We start from the raw sequence: 17,139 nt of genomic DNA on the forward strand, positions 1-17,139 counted from the left end.
ACAAAAAACAAACAGAAGTACAAGCACAAGAGGCCCTTCACCCCAAGTCTATGCCAATCATGATACCCTAAAACAAAAACCTTCTTCCCTTACTCAGTCCGCATCCCTCTATTTCCTCCCTACTCATGTATCCATCCAGGCAAGAACAAGTCTATGGTTGTGTATCTTATGGTGTAACTTCCCCTTGCTCCGTTCATTATTATCGACCACACCTAGCTGACAAATTCAGTCAGAGCGAAATGTTGCCTTGCAGCGCAGGGGGTTCTGGGACCTGCAGTTCTATTGTCAGATCTCCCGGGAAGAGGGCAGTGAAACCCCGGGCGTGCAGACGTCATTTCCGGGGACGCCGCATCCGAGAGGTGACGTGCCGGCCGGCTTCCCCTTCACGTCCAATTAACCCTTTCACCGCGAATTATTTTAAAAAATATATTAATATTAAAGCAATTTTTTTTTTAATTTAAAAACCGAGGGGTAAGTTGACCGTAACTTTAGGTCTGGGGACTGTTTGATGATACATTTACCGAGATCCTGAGGAGAGATCGGCGGGATCTTTTGTTTCGAAGTTTATCTTTAGAAAGCGGGCCCGAGGAAGGGAGGGGAGGAGAGGAATAAAACAACAAGAGGGCCCAGAGGCTGTGTTTATTTTTCGGGGAATGAAGAAGGTTGGCGGGTAGGAGGAGGAGCGGCTGCAGCAGGAGGCGGGCGGGCTGCTAGGCCCGGTTACCCTGGCGACCGGCAGTTGGCGCGCGCCGGCTCCTCACCTCCCCGCTACCCCGCATGCGCCCCAGTCCCTCCCCGCCCCCACCACCCTCCCCCCTGACAGTCCCTGCCGGCCTTGTGCCCGCTGCTGCTTCCTCCTCTCGCACGGCCAAGGCAGATCGAGCCCCCTCCCCATCCCTCCCTACTCTGCGGGCCCCAGGAGGAGGCGGCGGAGGTGCTGCGGTTGGGGAAGTGGAAGAAGAAAGAAGGAGGAGAGGCGGCGGCAGAATGGGCGCCTACCTGTCGCAGCCCAACACGGTGAAGAGCTCGAGCGAGCAGTGCACCGACAGATTCGGCTTCGGCGTCTCAGCCATGCAAGGCTGGAGGGTCTCCATGGAGGTGAGTGCAGAGGGAGGGAGTGAATGGACGCGCGCACACACACACGAGGGGCCTTGCATTGTGGGCTTCGCCTCGTCCCGCCTGATCCGGCACCCTAACGTTAAACCGCCTTCAGTAACCAGGCCGGGCCCAGGGCAGCCCCCCCCCGGTCAGAGTCGCTTTGACCAGGATTCGGGGGGGGACGGGGACGGTAATCATTCATTTCAATCGAAACCGCTGGAGTGGAACTGCAACTGCGTTCCCATTCTCTTGATACCTCGTGGAGGAAGCACCGAGCCAACATTTTGATTTGCATTGGAGAGGCGTTCGGCTCTAGCAGCTCTATTCTAAAACCCTAACCGGGGGTGTACAATGCGTGTACCTCGAGTGTGAGGCTCGTGTTAAAACAAAAAGTTGTCGAGACTTGCCGGTGTTCACATGATATCTACTCGAGTGAATGAAATAATTTAATCCTGGCAGTAAGAAACTTTCCAGTAATTGCTAACCTGCATTTTTCCTGCAGATGCTGACCCAGCACATATTTGCAGATCTTTTTTGTTTGGTAGCTTTAGATCACATTTTGTCTTGGTCAGTGCCATGGCTGGTTGCCTCGTCCTCCAGTGAAACTCTTCATTCTCAGTCACTCGTAACAGTGATCAAATTAACGCAGGTGGGCATTTAATTGAGACTCGTCCAACCTTGTGCTCTAAATCCCACTGGAGAAGGAAAGGATTGTAACAGCCCCAGTGAAAGATGGACTGTTTAAAAGGGAAAGAAGAAAGGTTAAAAGGGAAAGAAGAAAGGTGAAAATCTGCGATTAAAAACGAATACACTGGAAATAATCCTACAGGTTTATCAGCATCTGAATGATTTTATTATCACATGTTTATGCATGAAATCTTTAAATGACTCTTTAGAGGTCAGACAAATTAATGTATTTGACTCCAGCAAATGGATATAATTATACATTTCGAAAGACAAAACTGCCAAATGGTCGGAAATAACCATTGACCTGTATTGTACAGCTCATGTCTGACAGGACTGAGGTGCTTCTAACTCTATTCCAATCCTGGCCAACTGTCGTTGGCTGTTCAATTCAGTGACTACATTTGGAAGTAATTGGGTTGGGTGGTGGGAATATGAGTGATGCTCTAAAAAGGGAAATCTTATTGATACAGCTGTTCTGGACAGCAAATTAAAGCGGTTATAAACAATTGTTTTATAAAATCTGATGTAGCTGCCTCACGGTGCCCGAGGATCCGGGTTCGAACCCGGTCCTGGGTCACTGTCCGAGGGGAGTTTGCACATTCTCCCCATGTCTGCATGGGTCTCACCCCCACAACCCAGGACAGCACGGTAGCATTGTGGATAGCACAATTGCTTCACAGCTCCAGGGTCCCAGGTTCGATTCCAGCTTGGGTCACTGTCTGTGCGGAGTCTGCGCATCCTCCCTGTGTGTGCGTGGGTTCCCTCCGGGTGCTCCGGTTTCCTCCCACAGTCCAAAGATGTGCAGGTTATGTGGATTGGCCTTGCTAAATTGCCCTTAGTGTCCAAAATTGCCCTTAGTGTTGGGTGGGGTTACTGGGTTATGGGGATAGGGTGGAGGTGTTGACCTTGGGTAGGGTGCTCTTTCCAAGAGCCGGTGCAGACTTGATGGGCCGAATGGCCTCCTTCTGCACTGTAAATTCTATAATAATAATAATAATTAAAAACCCAAACATGTGCAGAGTAGGTGGGTTGGCCATGCTAAATTGCTCCATAATAATCGTTATTGTCACAAGTTGGTTTACATTAACACTGCAGTGACGTTACTGTGAAAAGCCCCTAGTGCCACATTCCGGCGTCTGTTCGGGTACATGGAGGGAGAATTCAGAATGTCCCAAAAAAATAATTGGGTCCTCTAAATTTTAAAAAAATATTAAAAGCTGGTTTAGGTGCATGATCCAGTAGAAATGAGTAAAAGCAGCACACTGTGGATGCTGGAAATCTGAAATAAAAACAAAATGCTGGAAATATGCAACAGGTCTGGTAGCATCTGTGGAGAGAGAAACCTAGTTAACATTTTGAGTTGAAGATGGCTTTTCTTCATCAATAAATTTTTAATTTTTCTGCCATTTCTTGTAAGCATATCTTCTCACACTTTTGTTTCCCTTTGTGGCAGTGGTGGAAAGATTCCTGAGCTGATTATCAGCCCATTGAACTGCGTTATGAATGCACTTCTTTGGCCAATAAATCCTGGTGTTTGGATTGAACCCAGAGGTAGGGACACTACACCTTTGCCGCAAGACCTCCTATCAGTCTGCCATTAACCCACACTCTGGGCAATACTTTGATTATTAAAAAAAAATATCAGAAGAACAACGCATCAACCTAAACAAACCACCACAAATCCACAGATACCAACACCCCACCACATCCCATCTACCCAATTTTTACTCCATTATTCACCACCCCTCCCTTGCTGACCCTTCAATTCTCCTTGAAGAAATCAATGAACGGTTTCCACCTCCGGGTGAACCCCTCTTAATGACCCCAGCAAAGCGAGCTTGACTTTTTCCAAACTCCGGAGTTCTGCCAGGTCACTCAGTCACACCCGTACCTTTGGCGGCTGAGTCCCGCCAACACAACAGACCCCCTTCCGACTCCCCAAATATCGATACTTCCGGATTCGGGGCCGCCCTTCCACCCAGATCCTCGGATGCCAGAATCCTCTCATTCTTGAACGCACCCAGAACATGTGGATATGATCCACAGGCCCTCCCGCACAGCTGTCTTCCACCCCAGCAAGGAACCTGCTCATCCTCACCACCATCATGTGGGTCCTATGCACCACCTTAAACTGGATGAGGCCTCTGCCCATGTCCCGGCCCGCACCTCCCCTCCCAGCACCTCCTCCCACTTGCACTTGATCTCCTCCACCGGAGCACCCTCACTCTCTGTCAATTCCTTTTTATATATCTGGCATCCTCTCCTATTTCGTCCTCCGACAACAACTTGTCCTGCAAAAGTGGAGGCGGCAGCCCTGGGAAGGGCAGTACCTCTCCTCACAAAATCACTAAGAGGTGAGGTTAGCAAATAACTGCATCAATAGAATTTGTAATAAATATAATCCGGTGATGGACATGCTCAAAGCTTTGAAAATTTACGTGATATTATTTCTATACACCCTACTGTTGGACTTAACCTCCATCTGAGGTCTACATCCTTAATTTGGGTCTCTTCCTCACCATTGCACTCACGAGGAGCAACATGGTCAATTTCCACTTGTACGTCAGGGTTTTCTTTTCAATCTCACCAATAAAGTCAGTGCTTATGTCTGCTGGAAGTCACAACAGGCAAATTGAGGTTTGTTACTTCGGAATTGCTGATCATCAGCTGTGTAAGCTGCCTCTCTGCTGGTGGTGTGAACTTAGTGTGAGAAACAGTTGGCAGTAGATTTTACTTTTATTTGCAGACACTTTTTGGAAGCCCCACAATTGCCAACTGTGAAGCGAAATTTTCTGCTTTATAGTGCTGTTCACTTAAAATGCTAGTGATTCGCCAAAAAGAACAGTAGTTTACCCACTGCGTTGTGTTTCTCTGGGTTGTAGGCTGAGTAACAGTACTGCAAAAGTACTGGGTATTTTTTTGGAATTTCCAATCACTTGCTGTTTTCTCCCCAACCATACTGGTGTAAATCATGATGGTGAGTCACTGCTAAGCTTTCCCCTTTTTGCTCTTGAAAGGTAAACGTCATCTTCATTACAACCTCTAAAAGTGGAGAGATCGACCTAATCCGCTTACCTCAAATATCAGAATATCTTGATGCTCATAACGAATTAACATTTCGGCAATTTTATCATGCATGCAGCCATCAATGCTTTCTGGAGAGCATCTCTTGCCACCGTCTAGGTAGGTCCGGGCTTGATTACGTGCCATTTTTTGAAGTGGCTGTCGCATTGTGCAGGAAGATGGTTCCCCCAGGTGGGTTAATAAAACCTGACAAAATCAGAGCAGCAGCGAATAGGCTATTCAAGCCAGCTCTGATGTTCAATCCGATTAAGGTTGATCTGTGCCTCAAGCTCCGTTTTTCCAACAAATAACTATCAGTGTTGACCATGAAACTTGCAATTGACCCAGTATCCCACTTTGAGGTAGTGTTTCAGATTCCTGCAACATTGTGAGAAGAAGTGCTTTTGATTTTACTTCCAAATCTCCAAGTTCTAATCTTGATCATCGTCGTCTGGATTTCTTCCATTGGAGGAAATCATTCATTGAAACAAGAAAATCAAACGATCTGCCTCAACCACCAGGAATCCCTTGACCAACCTTCTATACTATACTTTGACTGGGTCATTGCTTTCTGAGCCGAAATGCAAACTGCACTGTTTATAACCCAGCTTCAGATGCAACTGGGAGTGAGTACATTCCAAACTCTACTGGGTAAGTGCAGAGCATCCAATGCTCAATAGCTTTTCACAACCAGAGAAATCCTAATTTTCTTGGTGGAGTCGAGAACAGATATCAAATTGTGCAGAAAATTGCTTAATCTTCTAGTGATGCTTTATGCTATGAATGATGCCCTGGTCCAGGGGCTAGGTGATAGAAGTGGTATTAAAGGTGACAGATACCACTATTTGAATTGTTATTTAAAAACCTCTTGGCAAAAGGCGTTAACTTTTTAAAAATACCATTTTTCTATCACTTGCTCATCCAGATATTGAAAGACCACAATCAAATTGTTTGCATCATCTAATTATTCGCACGACTTGCATAATTTACATTTTTAAAGCATTAAGCTTTATATTTTTCTCAATCCTGAGAAGCATCACCTTATTCAAGCCCGTTTGGTTGATGCAGCAGCCAATATAAGGCATTTGTTTTCTCATTTTGCCTATATTTTGGTTATGTTTGATCGGACCAAGCATCATAGAAAAGCCTGGTCTCGTCACAACTATAAATACAGTCTGATGGATACTTCCTGCTCACAAACCAGTCAGTCATTCTCAGTCTACACGTCAGCATTGGGTTTGTCACGGTTTGCTTGTTCACCACACATTTTGTTAAATAAGGTTGTGTCCCACTTTCCTGGAATCACAGGAATCCATTTAATGCTTCAAAGCTTTATGGTACAGGAATGGTGACAGCTTTAGCCTTTAACAAGCAGTTGTCAAGTCGGATTTTCTGAACACGTGATTAAAATCAACAAAGCAATACTTCAAAAGTTGCCCATCTTGGCTTCATGCTTCCAATTATTTATTTCTCATTTGGTTTCCATAATTTTGAAAAGAAGAGGTTTGCAATTCTTCCAACTCTTCAAAACATTCAATTGTGCACAGTGACCATTCACAGCACTTACCTGCTGAGCCATCTGAAAGTTTGATCGTTATTTCTCTCTCCCACGTGCAAATAAACAGCTGGAAACTAGGTTGGAACAAATTTGATTTCTTTATTGTTACGTGTAGGGGCTTTTCACAGTAACTTCATTGAAGCCTACTTGTGACAATAAGCGATTATTATTATTATTACCGAGGTACAGTGAAACTTACTGTTCTGCATACAGTCCAAACATCATTCCATACGTGAAAAAATTACATAGGGCAAACATAAATACGCAATGTAAATACAAGCATCAGGTGAAGCATACGGAGTGTAATTCTACTGAGTTGTGAAGATGTGTCAAGAGATAAGTTCAATCCATAAGAGGGTCATTTAGGCGTGTGGTAACAGTGGAGAAGCTGTTTTTGAATCTGTTAGTGCGTGTTCTCAGACTTTTGTATTTCCTGTCCAATGGAAGAAGTTGGAAGAGTGAATAAGCCAGGTGGGAGGAGTCTTTGATTATGCTGCCCGCTTTCCGAAGGCAACAGGAGGTGTAGACAAGCAATGGGTGGGAGGCGGTTTCACGTGATGGACGAGGCCAGGCATTGTCAAACACGGGGGCGCGACCCGCGGGCAGGTATTGGGAGGGTCGAGGAGCCACCCATCATGGTGCTCCCGATCGCGCAAATCCGCGTCCAACAGCCGCAGCAGCCGGGTGTTAATAATGCCGGCTGCGAGCGGCCTTCAAAATGGCCAGGAACAGATTTTAAAAATTTGGCCACACTGCGCATGCGTGCCGATGATCGGGCACGCATGCGCAGTGCGGCCATATTTTGTAATATGGTTGCAGCCCTTTTGTTTCCAGTTCGGTGGGCCAAAGGGACCATTGGGGTCAAAGGGACCCAAAACCATTTCCTCCATTTTTGTCAGCAACAAACAAGGTAAGAGAATATGGTGGGTTGTGCAGGTGGGCCGCGAAGGTCGGCCGGCGTGGGTCACGAAGTTTGGCCGGTTGGTAAAAATGGGTCCCCGGAAAAAAAGTTTGAAAAACACTGGATCAGGCTGTGTTCACGACTCTGCAGTTTCTTCCGATCTTGGCAAGCAGTTGCTATACCAGGCTGTGATGCAGCCAGATAGGATGCTTTCTATGGTGTATCTGTAAAAGTTGGTCAGAGTCGATGTGAACACACCGAAATTCCTTAGTTTCCTGAAAAAGTAGAGTCACTGTTGTGCTTTCTTGGTCGTAGCGTCGATATGGGTGGACCAGGACAGGTTGTTGGTGATAATCTTTATTGTCACAAATAGGCTTACATTAACACTGTAATGAAGTTACTCTGAAAAGCCCCTAGTCACCACATTCCAGCACCTGTTCGGGTACACAGGGAGAATTCGGAATGTCCAATTCACCTAACAGCACATCATTCAGGACTTGTGGGAGGAACCCGGAGCAAACCCTCGCAGACACAGGGAGTACGTGCAGATTCCGTACAGACAGTGACCCAAGCCGGGAATCGAACTTGGAGCAGTGAAGCAACAATGCTAACCTCTGTGCTACCTTGATGCCCGGTGGTATGCATACCTAGGAATTTGAAGCTGTCAACCATCTCCACCTCGGCACCATTGATACAGGCGGGTATGTGCTTCCTGAAGTCGATGACCAACTCTTTAGTTTTGCTGACATTGATGGAGAAATTGTTGTCATTACACCACGCCACTGGGTTCTCTATCTCCCTCCTGTACTCTGACTCATTGTTCAAGATCCGACCCACTATGGCCTGTGGACAGCAAACTTGTAGATGGAGTTGGGAGTCAAAATTTGCCCCACGTTCGTGTGTGTGTGTGCGTGTGTGTGTGTGTATACAGGTGACAATATTGAATTCTTTACCCGTCAGTCTGGCCTCAATAAAACTCGAGATGGATTTGTAGGTATAGTATTATTTATTTTTAACCAACTTGCAAGGCTGACTCGCTCCACAGTGAACCGAGTGCTATCGGAGACAAAGAAATCTTTACAAATCTCATTCAAATGGCATCAAGTTTCACATACAAGATTTCCATAGGTCATCCTGTACACCTGACCTGGCTCACTTTGCATTCCTTAACCCTGGGCCTCTTGTTACCCAGCATCCTTTTCCCCATCCTTGCCATGCTTTCTGAATCCCTTTGTTTGTGAACTCACTACTATCAGACTGGCTCACATCTACATTATTGTAACTAATATTTGAACTAACTATTTTATATCACATTCGTTTGTTCAATTCCTCACATGGAGTATAGTAGGGTGCTAAGTATGCAGCTTGCGGGGCCCCGGTATTGAGGATACGTGTTTATCCTTACTGATTGTGGTCTATGTGTCAGAAAGTCGAGTATTTCGTTGCAGAGAGAGGAGCCAAGTCCTAGGTGTTGGCGCTTTGATATGAGATTGGCTGGGTTTGTGGTGTTGAAGGCGGAGCTGTAGTCAATGAAATAAGAGTCTGATGTAGGAGTCCTTGTTGTCGAGATGATCCAGGGATGAGTGTAGGGCCGTGGAGATGGAGTCTGCTATGGACCGGTTGTGGCGGTATGCGAGTTGCAGTGGAACTAGGCATCCTCGGAGTATGGAGTTGATGTGCCTCATGACCAACTTCTTGAAGCCCTTCAATCGATGTCCAGGCTCCCGGACGATAGTTGGTGAGGCGCATTGCCAGGTGTTCTTCTTTGGCATCGGTATGATGGTGGTCTTGAAGCAGTTGGGGACCTCGGAACAGAGTAGGGAGAGGTTGAAGATGTCCATGAACACACCTGCCAGCTGGTCCGCGCAGAATCTGAGTGCATAAGCAGGGACCCAGTCAGGACCCGTTGCTTTCCAAGTGTTCACTTTCAGTAAGGCCAATCTGACTTTGGAAGCTTTGGCCTGCGGATGACTGATCTGAATGCAATCAGATTAAGAGGTGAAAGCCTCTGGGTGAAAAAGAGCAGGCTTTATATAAGTAATACATAATGTATTGTAAATGTGTTGCCATAAAGATGACCATGTGCTGCTTTCCCCTTTAAGGGGGAGACCTGACTGGTGGTGATTTAACCTGAGGATCACCACGCCTCAGGTGAGGGGCAAGGCTGAGAAGATTGGGGCCTTCATGAATAATCTCGGCCAGTACGGGGATTGAACCTGCCATGCTGGTCTCGCTCTGCATCACGAACCAGCTGAACATTGGCCAGTTTAGCTCAGTTTGCTGGACGGCTGGTTCGTGATGTAGAGCAAGACCAGCACCGTGGGTTCAATTTCCATACCGACTGAGGTTATTCAACCTTGCCACTCGCGTAAGGTATGACGATCCTCAGGTTAAATCACCACCAGTCAACACCCCCCCCCCCCAAACCACCACAACCTCTGTATACCTTAATTATTATTATCAGAGCCTTTCTGCATCTATTTCCTGCTTTTGAATGGATTCCAGATAATATGACTGATAGCTCTTGTGTTCGTGTTTCTATTTGTTTCCACGCCCAGCCCCACCTTTTTAATCTGAATGTTCCTTTGGACTTCACCTCCATTTAACAAAACAACAAAAGGTGTGTTGCAAAAGATAATGAAGTATTATTAAAAACTTGATTGTATTGTCATGTAGTTTGTTTTCTCGTATAAATCTGGGATTTATAATGTTTAACAAATTGGTTATCCTAAATTTTTTTAAATCTTCACAGTTTTGAAAGTGAGAAAAATTCTCTTGTTTTTTGATAGCCATGGAAATGTAGGTACATGTGAGTGGCTGGATTTAAGTACAGTAACAAGTGAGAGTCTTGCCATGCCCAAACAAAGCATTATTGAAAGGAAGCAAGAACACACCGGTTGTGGTGGGAAATTCAAAACGTTCCATGAGTTAAGATGATGCTCCTTTTATCTGGAGGAAAAGAGTTGGAACCTCAACTTTACAGACATCCCTGCATGGTAGTGTCCTAGGCCCAATCATCTTCAGCAGCTTCATCAATGACTTCCCCTTCATACGGTCAAAAGTGGGGATGTTCACTGCTTGCACAGTGCTCAGTACCACCCGTGACTTCTCAGATACTGGAACAGTCCAAGCTCATGTGCAGAAAGACTTGGACAGCATTCAACTGTGAACTCATTAGTGGCAATTAGCATTTTTGCCACATAAGTGTACGGGGATGATCACCTCCAACACGAGCGAATCTGACCATCTCTGATATTCCCTCGGGGTGGGGGTATACCATTTGGCCAGAAACTGAACTGGACCAAGTAGCTACAAGACCAGATCAGCGGCTGAGAGTTTGATGAGTATCTGATCTGAATCCCCAAAGCCTGTTCACCATTTTCGACGCACAAGTCGGGAATGTGATAAAGTTTCCCTGACTAACCTGGGTTACTGCAGCTAAATACCAGGACAGAGCAGCCCATTTGATTGGCAGCTCAGCCACCACCATAAGCATTTAGACCCGCCACCCCAGGTGTGCAGTGGCAGCAATGTGCACCAACCACAGCTGACCACCGTGAGGGTCCACTGTCTTGAACTGCAGTCAAAGTGGTATAGGCGCAGGCACAATGCTGCTAGGAAAGGAGTTCCAGAATTTTGGCCAAGTAACAGTGAAGGAACAGCAATATAGTTCTACATTAGGATGCTTTGTTGCTTGGAGAGGAACTTGGAGGTGGTGTTCCCATGCATCTGCCCGTATCCTTCTTGATGATATTCATTGTGTTTGATTGGTGTTGTCAAAGGCTTCTTGATTTGCCTCGTCGCATCTTCTTTGTGGTACATACAGCTGGCACTGTGTCGTTGGTGAGGAGAGTGAATGTTTAAGGTGGTGGCTGGGATGTCAAACAGACTATTCTGGATTGTGTTGATAAAATTATTGGAGCTGCTTTTGTAACTTCCTGGATTGTGCTCTCCTCATGTTCAGAAATCAGCTGAAAGCTATGGAGTTATTTGAAAAGGTGTCTTATTAATGATTACCTCCATTAATTTGCAAAATGAGTTCTCCTGCTATATTTGCATTTTTGAAGGAAGAATCCTTGATAGACTGAGAGAGCATGTACACATTGGGTAACATGTATCAGTTCATTTCATCATTGTGAGCATTTGCGTGGACTTGAATAGCTAATTTTGAGAATTAGTAATGCTTGTGAAGGCTTTGGATATGAAAGCACTTCTATGTACATAATTAGCTATTTATATTAATTCCAACAAGTAATTCTGACTGATTTTGGTGAGGGAGAACGGGGGTCACATGTTGAAGATGGCAAGTTTTTGAGTTTTGTGATAGCTCTGATTGAAACCTGGCTGGCTGTTGCTCAGATAATGGTGCAAATTGATTGAAATGTACCCTGAATTTATGTTTTTCAGGATGCCCATAACTGTATCCCTGATTTGGATGGCGAAACTGCTATGTTTGCAGTTTATGATGGACATGGAGGTAGGAGAATGTGAGCAATGGAATTCTTTTGCCTACAGGGTCATTTGTTATTTATGACTGGGCATAGGAAATTCTGGCATTCCAATGTATGGCTTCAGAATGGAGGATGAATAAAGGTTTGCACACCCTTGTGTCCGGATCCACCTGAGGAGTGCTCTTTGTCTCGATTCCCTGTGTCCAGTCCCACAGGAAGTTGGCTTATTACAGTCTGATCTTGGATACAGAATATAAAAATGGCCGGAATATCTGGTGCATCATTACCAGACATTTCCTGCACTGTTTCTCCCACTGATACAATCTCTTGGGATGAGTAAGGGACAATAACAATTAGAAAATTTGTCTTCAATCACCATAGCATTTGTCAGCAGTTTAAAGCATAGGCAAATTTAGTACATGTTCTGGGATTGATTGAATTCCTATGTTAACTTGCTAATTGACTTGCCTTTTCAATTGTTTCATTTGTTGGCTTAGATTAAACTTTGTGAAGCACTAGAATTGTTCAGTGATCAGTTTTGGGCAATATATTCTCCCCGTGTCTGCGTGGGTCTCATCCCCACAACCCAAAGATGTGCAGGGTGGGTGAATTGGCCACGCTATATTCCCCCTTAATTGGGGAAAAAAATTAATTGGGTGCTCTAAATTTATTAAAAAATGTCAAAATAGTATGCGTGGGTAAATGAAGTCCCATCACCAGATGTTTTTCATAATTCAAGATACTGTCATTAAGCAGGCCAACAGCGCGGGTTCAATTCCCAAACCAGCCTCCCCGAATAGGCGCCGGATTGTGGTGACTAGGGGCTTTTCACAGTAATTCATTTGAAGCCTACTTGTGACAAGCGATTTTCATTTCATTGTTCCTTTAAGTTTTCGAGTGAAGTGATTATTGGACTTGATATTTTCTGCCTTCTGGATTGAGTGGAGCCTTAGTCCCATTTAACTTTCAGTAAACCGCTCGGTTCCTATATTGTAGGTTAATTGTAATATCCTGGGCCATGAGGCGGGGCACACGAAGGAAACCCACACAGACACGGGGAGAATGTGCAGACTCCACGCAGACAATGACCCAAGCCAGGGAATCGAACCTAGGTCCCTGGCGCTGGAAAATTGCAGGGTTCAGATGGTAACAAAGCCACCTGATAATGGAAAATATCAAATCAGTTGTGCAAATAAAATGTCGAAAATCTAAACAACAAACGGCACAGTGGCGCAGTGGTTAACACTGCTGCCCCACTGCGCCGAGGACCCTGGTTCGATCCTGGCCCCAGGTCTCCGTCCATATGGAGTTTGCACATTCTCCATGTGTCTGCATGGGTCTCAACCCCACAACAAAAAGAGGCGCAGGGTAGGTGAATTGGCCACGCTAAATTGCCCCTTAATTGGACATTTTTAAAAAAAAGAAAGTGTAAACAATGCTGAAATTATAACTGATTTTGAGCAGTTCATGAAATGCCAACCACTGTACTAAACTCAAATCGTAATTTATGTTACAATGATTTGTAATAAATTATGAGTGTCCCAAGAAGACTTACATTAACACTGCAATGAAGTTACTGTGAAAAGCCCCCAGTCGCCACACTCTTGAGTGGGGGGGGGGGGGCTTGCGGGAGGAAACCGGAGCACCCAGAGGAAACCCACGCAGACACGGGGAGAACGTGCAGACTCCACACAGACAGGAACCCAAGCCAGGAATTGAACCCGGGTCCCTGGCGCTGTGAAGCAACAGTGCTAACTGAGCACTGTGCTACCGTGCCGCCAGATTAAAATGGAAAAGCCCTAAATTCCATAAAAATGGTCTAATTCTTTAACTGGATAGAATGTTGAAATGCATTGATATGTCATCTTGAAGTTATGGAATTCGCCTATCAGTGAACATTTTCAGTAAAAGTATAACCCAAAAAAATAAATTGTTTTGAGCTTTTTTAAAAATGTGTATGTTTACATGGGGTACTTCATTGGGACATCTGAAAAGTTAACTTATGTTTCACTTCGAAGTGCTGACTAGCCTACAGGCTATTTTCAATATCCCATGTTTGTATTTTTACAGAAGAAGAGGCTATTTCACCCAATGGTGGATACCCCAATACGGTCATAATCCATCTGGTTTAATCCTCACTTACACAATGAACCTTGGTGACAATGCAGTATTTGCAAATTGAGTTTACACATAAACGCCAAGGAGATCCAACCTTGCTTCTCCACAACAAGCCTTGTCCCTGTGAGTGCCACTGAAGAATTTGGCATGAGACCCAACTTTGTGCAGTTCAACGTTACCATGACTTGAGCCATTCTGTTGGGTCTACCTGAAACGGCAAGTCTTGGATTACATTTAATTCCTTTTTCTCCTGACTGAAAAAAAAAATGAAATGAAAATCGCTTATTGTCACAAATAGGCTTCAAATGAAGTTACTGTGAAAAGCCCCTAGTCGCCACTCAATTGTTCAGACTGTCCTTGACATGTGTGACCAGGGTGTCCTGCTCAACCAGGCCTGGGTTTCAGACCGCACATTCAATCCATACCCATGCACCTCCCACAGTTTTGCATTCGCATCTGCAGTTTCACAGTTTACAGGCTTGATTATGTGCCTTCATAATGATTTACAACTGTATACCCTTTACTCTTGCAACTCTAGCAGAATATACATTTCTCTCACTTCTTCACCCCCGTCTAACTCAAGCTTTCTTGAATTCACTTATTTCTCTCCCAAAGGATAGGTTGTATATTGATTAGATTCATATCTTATTTTTGTTTCTTTCAGGTGAAGAAGTAGCACTCTACTGTGCAAAGTACCTGCCTGATGTTATTAAGAACCAACAGGCTTATAGGAATGGAAAATTGCAGAAGGTATGGTTTCCAAAATGTGAAACAGTATGTTTGAAATGACAGAGTAGCAAATTACCGGTTCAGATGCAAGATGAGGAGGAAGGCACCTTGAGTACTTGATAACAGGAAACAGTTGATTCAAATGGATTGAATTGTTTTTTATACCAACCTTTTAAAAACCTATTTTTTTCAGACTCGACTATGTAGCATCAGGAAAGCTTTGTAAGAATCAGCTGGGGTGTAGATCCAGCGAAAATACTGTTTTTTAAATATTTCAGCATAACATGCAGATACCCTACTAAGTATCACGTGTCAATGCTTACCTGAGGCAATTTTGTATTGAATTTGAAGCTGGAATCACTGTATATGGTGCACATGGCACGGCAAACTGCATGATTCACAGGTGTGATGCATGTAGGAATGGCCTCAAACAAATCCCCTGTAAATCAGAGTTCATGACAAATCTGCCGGACTTGACTTTAATGATCGCCTGATTCATTAAAAATAAAATTTCTTCCATTCAGCCCTCCTAGTTTTTGTGATGTTGTCAAAGTATTTGTCTTAACTTGGATATTGCTGAATGCTTGGGATGGGTTTTCTATCCTTTGGGACTTGGGTTTGAATTTTGACTGGGCTGACAGAATAAAGTTTCGGACTATTTGTGCCCAATATGCAATATATTTGAGCTCTTTAAAACCTAAATAAGAGGCCCTTTTTCACTCATAATGTTGAATGGGTAAATACTCTATTCCCCAATGCTGAGACACCTCACCTTGAGTACAAAGATTTATCAAATCATAGCTGTTTATCGATGGTGTACCAAACCGGTAGCTGGTGCTTCTCTTAAAGGGAAGGGAACAATCACCTCTGCTTGTGGAATTTGGAGGGAAGGGGCAGGAAAAAAGCTGACACAGAATCATCATGGAATTTACAGTGCAGAAGTAGGCCATTCAGCCCATCGAGTCTGCACAGGCCCCCGAAAAGAGCACCCCACTTAAGTCCACCCTATCCCCGCAACCCAGTAACCCTACCCAACCTTTTTGGACACTAAGGGCAATTTATCATGGCCAATCCACCTGCACATCTTTGGACTGTGGGAGGAAACCGGAGCACTCGGAGGAAACCCACGCAGACACGGGGAGAACATGCAGACTCTGCACGATTCCCCGAGCCGGGAATCGAACTTGGGACCCTGGAGCTGTGAAGCAACTGTGCTAACCACATGGGTGGAAATGGTATGTGGCCAGACAATCAAGGAAAGGAACCTTTAATATCTTTTTGCAAGTGTGGAGGATAAATATATTAAAGCTTCTTGAGGATAATTGTATAAGGCATTCCATAGCACAGGGCTAAAGAGCTGGCTTTTAAGGCAGGCCAGCAGCACGGTTCAATTCCCGTACCAGCCTCCACAAACAGGCACCGGAATGTGGCGACTAGGGGCTTTTCACAGTAATTTCATTTGAAGCCCATTTGTGACAATAAGCGATTTTCATTTCATTTTTTTTTCTCATTCTGGCAGATTACTATTCCTTCCACCAGGTGATGCTGAAGAGTTGTGCAAACTCCTCGAGGGCATCTAGTGGCTGCAGCATAGTTGACACCACTTGCACTGATCTGAATTATTCATACATTTTCCTATGCTCTGATTGAAGCACAGTCACGTTTCCATACATTTTACCAGTGGTTTTATTTTTCCCTCGCCAGTTGCACTTTTTAAAAAAAAAAAGTAATATCTCCTTGTGTGACTTGATTAAGTAACTTGTTTTATAAAGTTCCTTTGAAGTGTCTTGTGGATGTTTTATTATGGGAGAGTCACCGTAATAAGTTGTATGGTGCTGTACTTGCAGTTTCCAATGAAAATGAGATGGGGTTGTGTCATTTGTAGCCAAAAAAAATAAAATATTGCGCTTTTTTAACATTAAAAGGAAATTTTAAAAAACATACAGGTGTTGCACTTACAAAGTCAATGCTGCATTGGAAGTATTATATGTCTCCTTTTAGATCACAGCTGATAAATTACTTTTTTTAAGTAACAGCCACCTCTGTCACTATGCAACAGTGCACAGTGGTTAGCACTGTTGCTGTATAGCTCCAGGGTCTCGGATTCGATTCCCGGCTTGGTTGGTTGACTGTGCAGAGTCTGCACGTTCTCCCCGTGTGTGCGTGGGTTTCCTCCGGGTGCTCCGGTTTCCTTCCACAGTCCAAAGATGTGCAAGTTTGGTGGACTGACCATGCTACATTTCCCTTCGTGTCCAAAAAGGTTAGGTTGGGTTTTGGGGATAGGGTGGCGGTGCAGGCTTAAGTGGGATGTTCTTTCCAAGGGCCGGTGCAGACGTGATGGTCCAAATGGCCTCCTACTGCACTGTAAATTCTATGGTAATTAGTCAAAGCAGCCTGTGTTTGTAACAAGAGGTGAATGGCCAGTTAACTGCTTTGCTGTTGTTGATTTGAGGTATATCCCTCTATATCCACCCTGCCCATGTAACTGTCTAACTGCTTTTTAAAAGACAAGCCTCTACCACTGCCTCTGGCAG

General features: G+C 44.7%; 1 protein-coding gene across 1 annotated transcript in view; it reads left to right on the plus strand.

Annotated features, from left to right (window-relative positions):
• Positions 1-798: 798 nt before the first annotated feature.
• The window catches only part of ppm1g (protein phosphatase, Mg2+/Mn2+ dependent, 1G), a 53,737-nt gene continuing 37,396 nt past the window's right edge, over positions 799-17,139 (plus strand). The window contains exons 1-3 of the mRNA XM_072513404.1: positions 799-1,098; positions 11,715-11,784; positions 14,541-14,626. Coding sequence (XP_072369505.1) covers positions 988-1,098; positions 11,715-11,784; positions 14,541-14,626 — 267 coding nt within the window. The 5' untranslated portion in view covers positions 799-987. The remainder of the gene's footprint in view (positions 1,099-11,714; positions 11,785-14,540; positions 14,627-17,139) is intronic.

Source organism: Scyliorhinus torazame, chromosome 1 (genome assembly GCF_047496885.1).
Source record: "Scyliorhinus torazame isolate Kashiwa2021f chromosome 1, sScyTor2.1, whole genome shotgun sequence".
Lineage (NCBI taxonomy): Eukaryota > Metazoa > Chordata > Chondrichthyes > Carcharhiniformes > Scyliorhinidae > Scyliorhinus > Scyliorhinus torazame.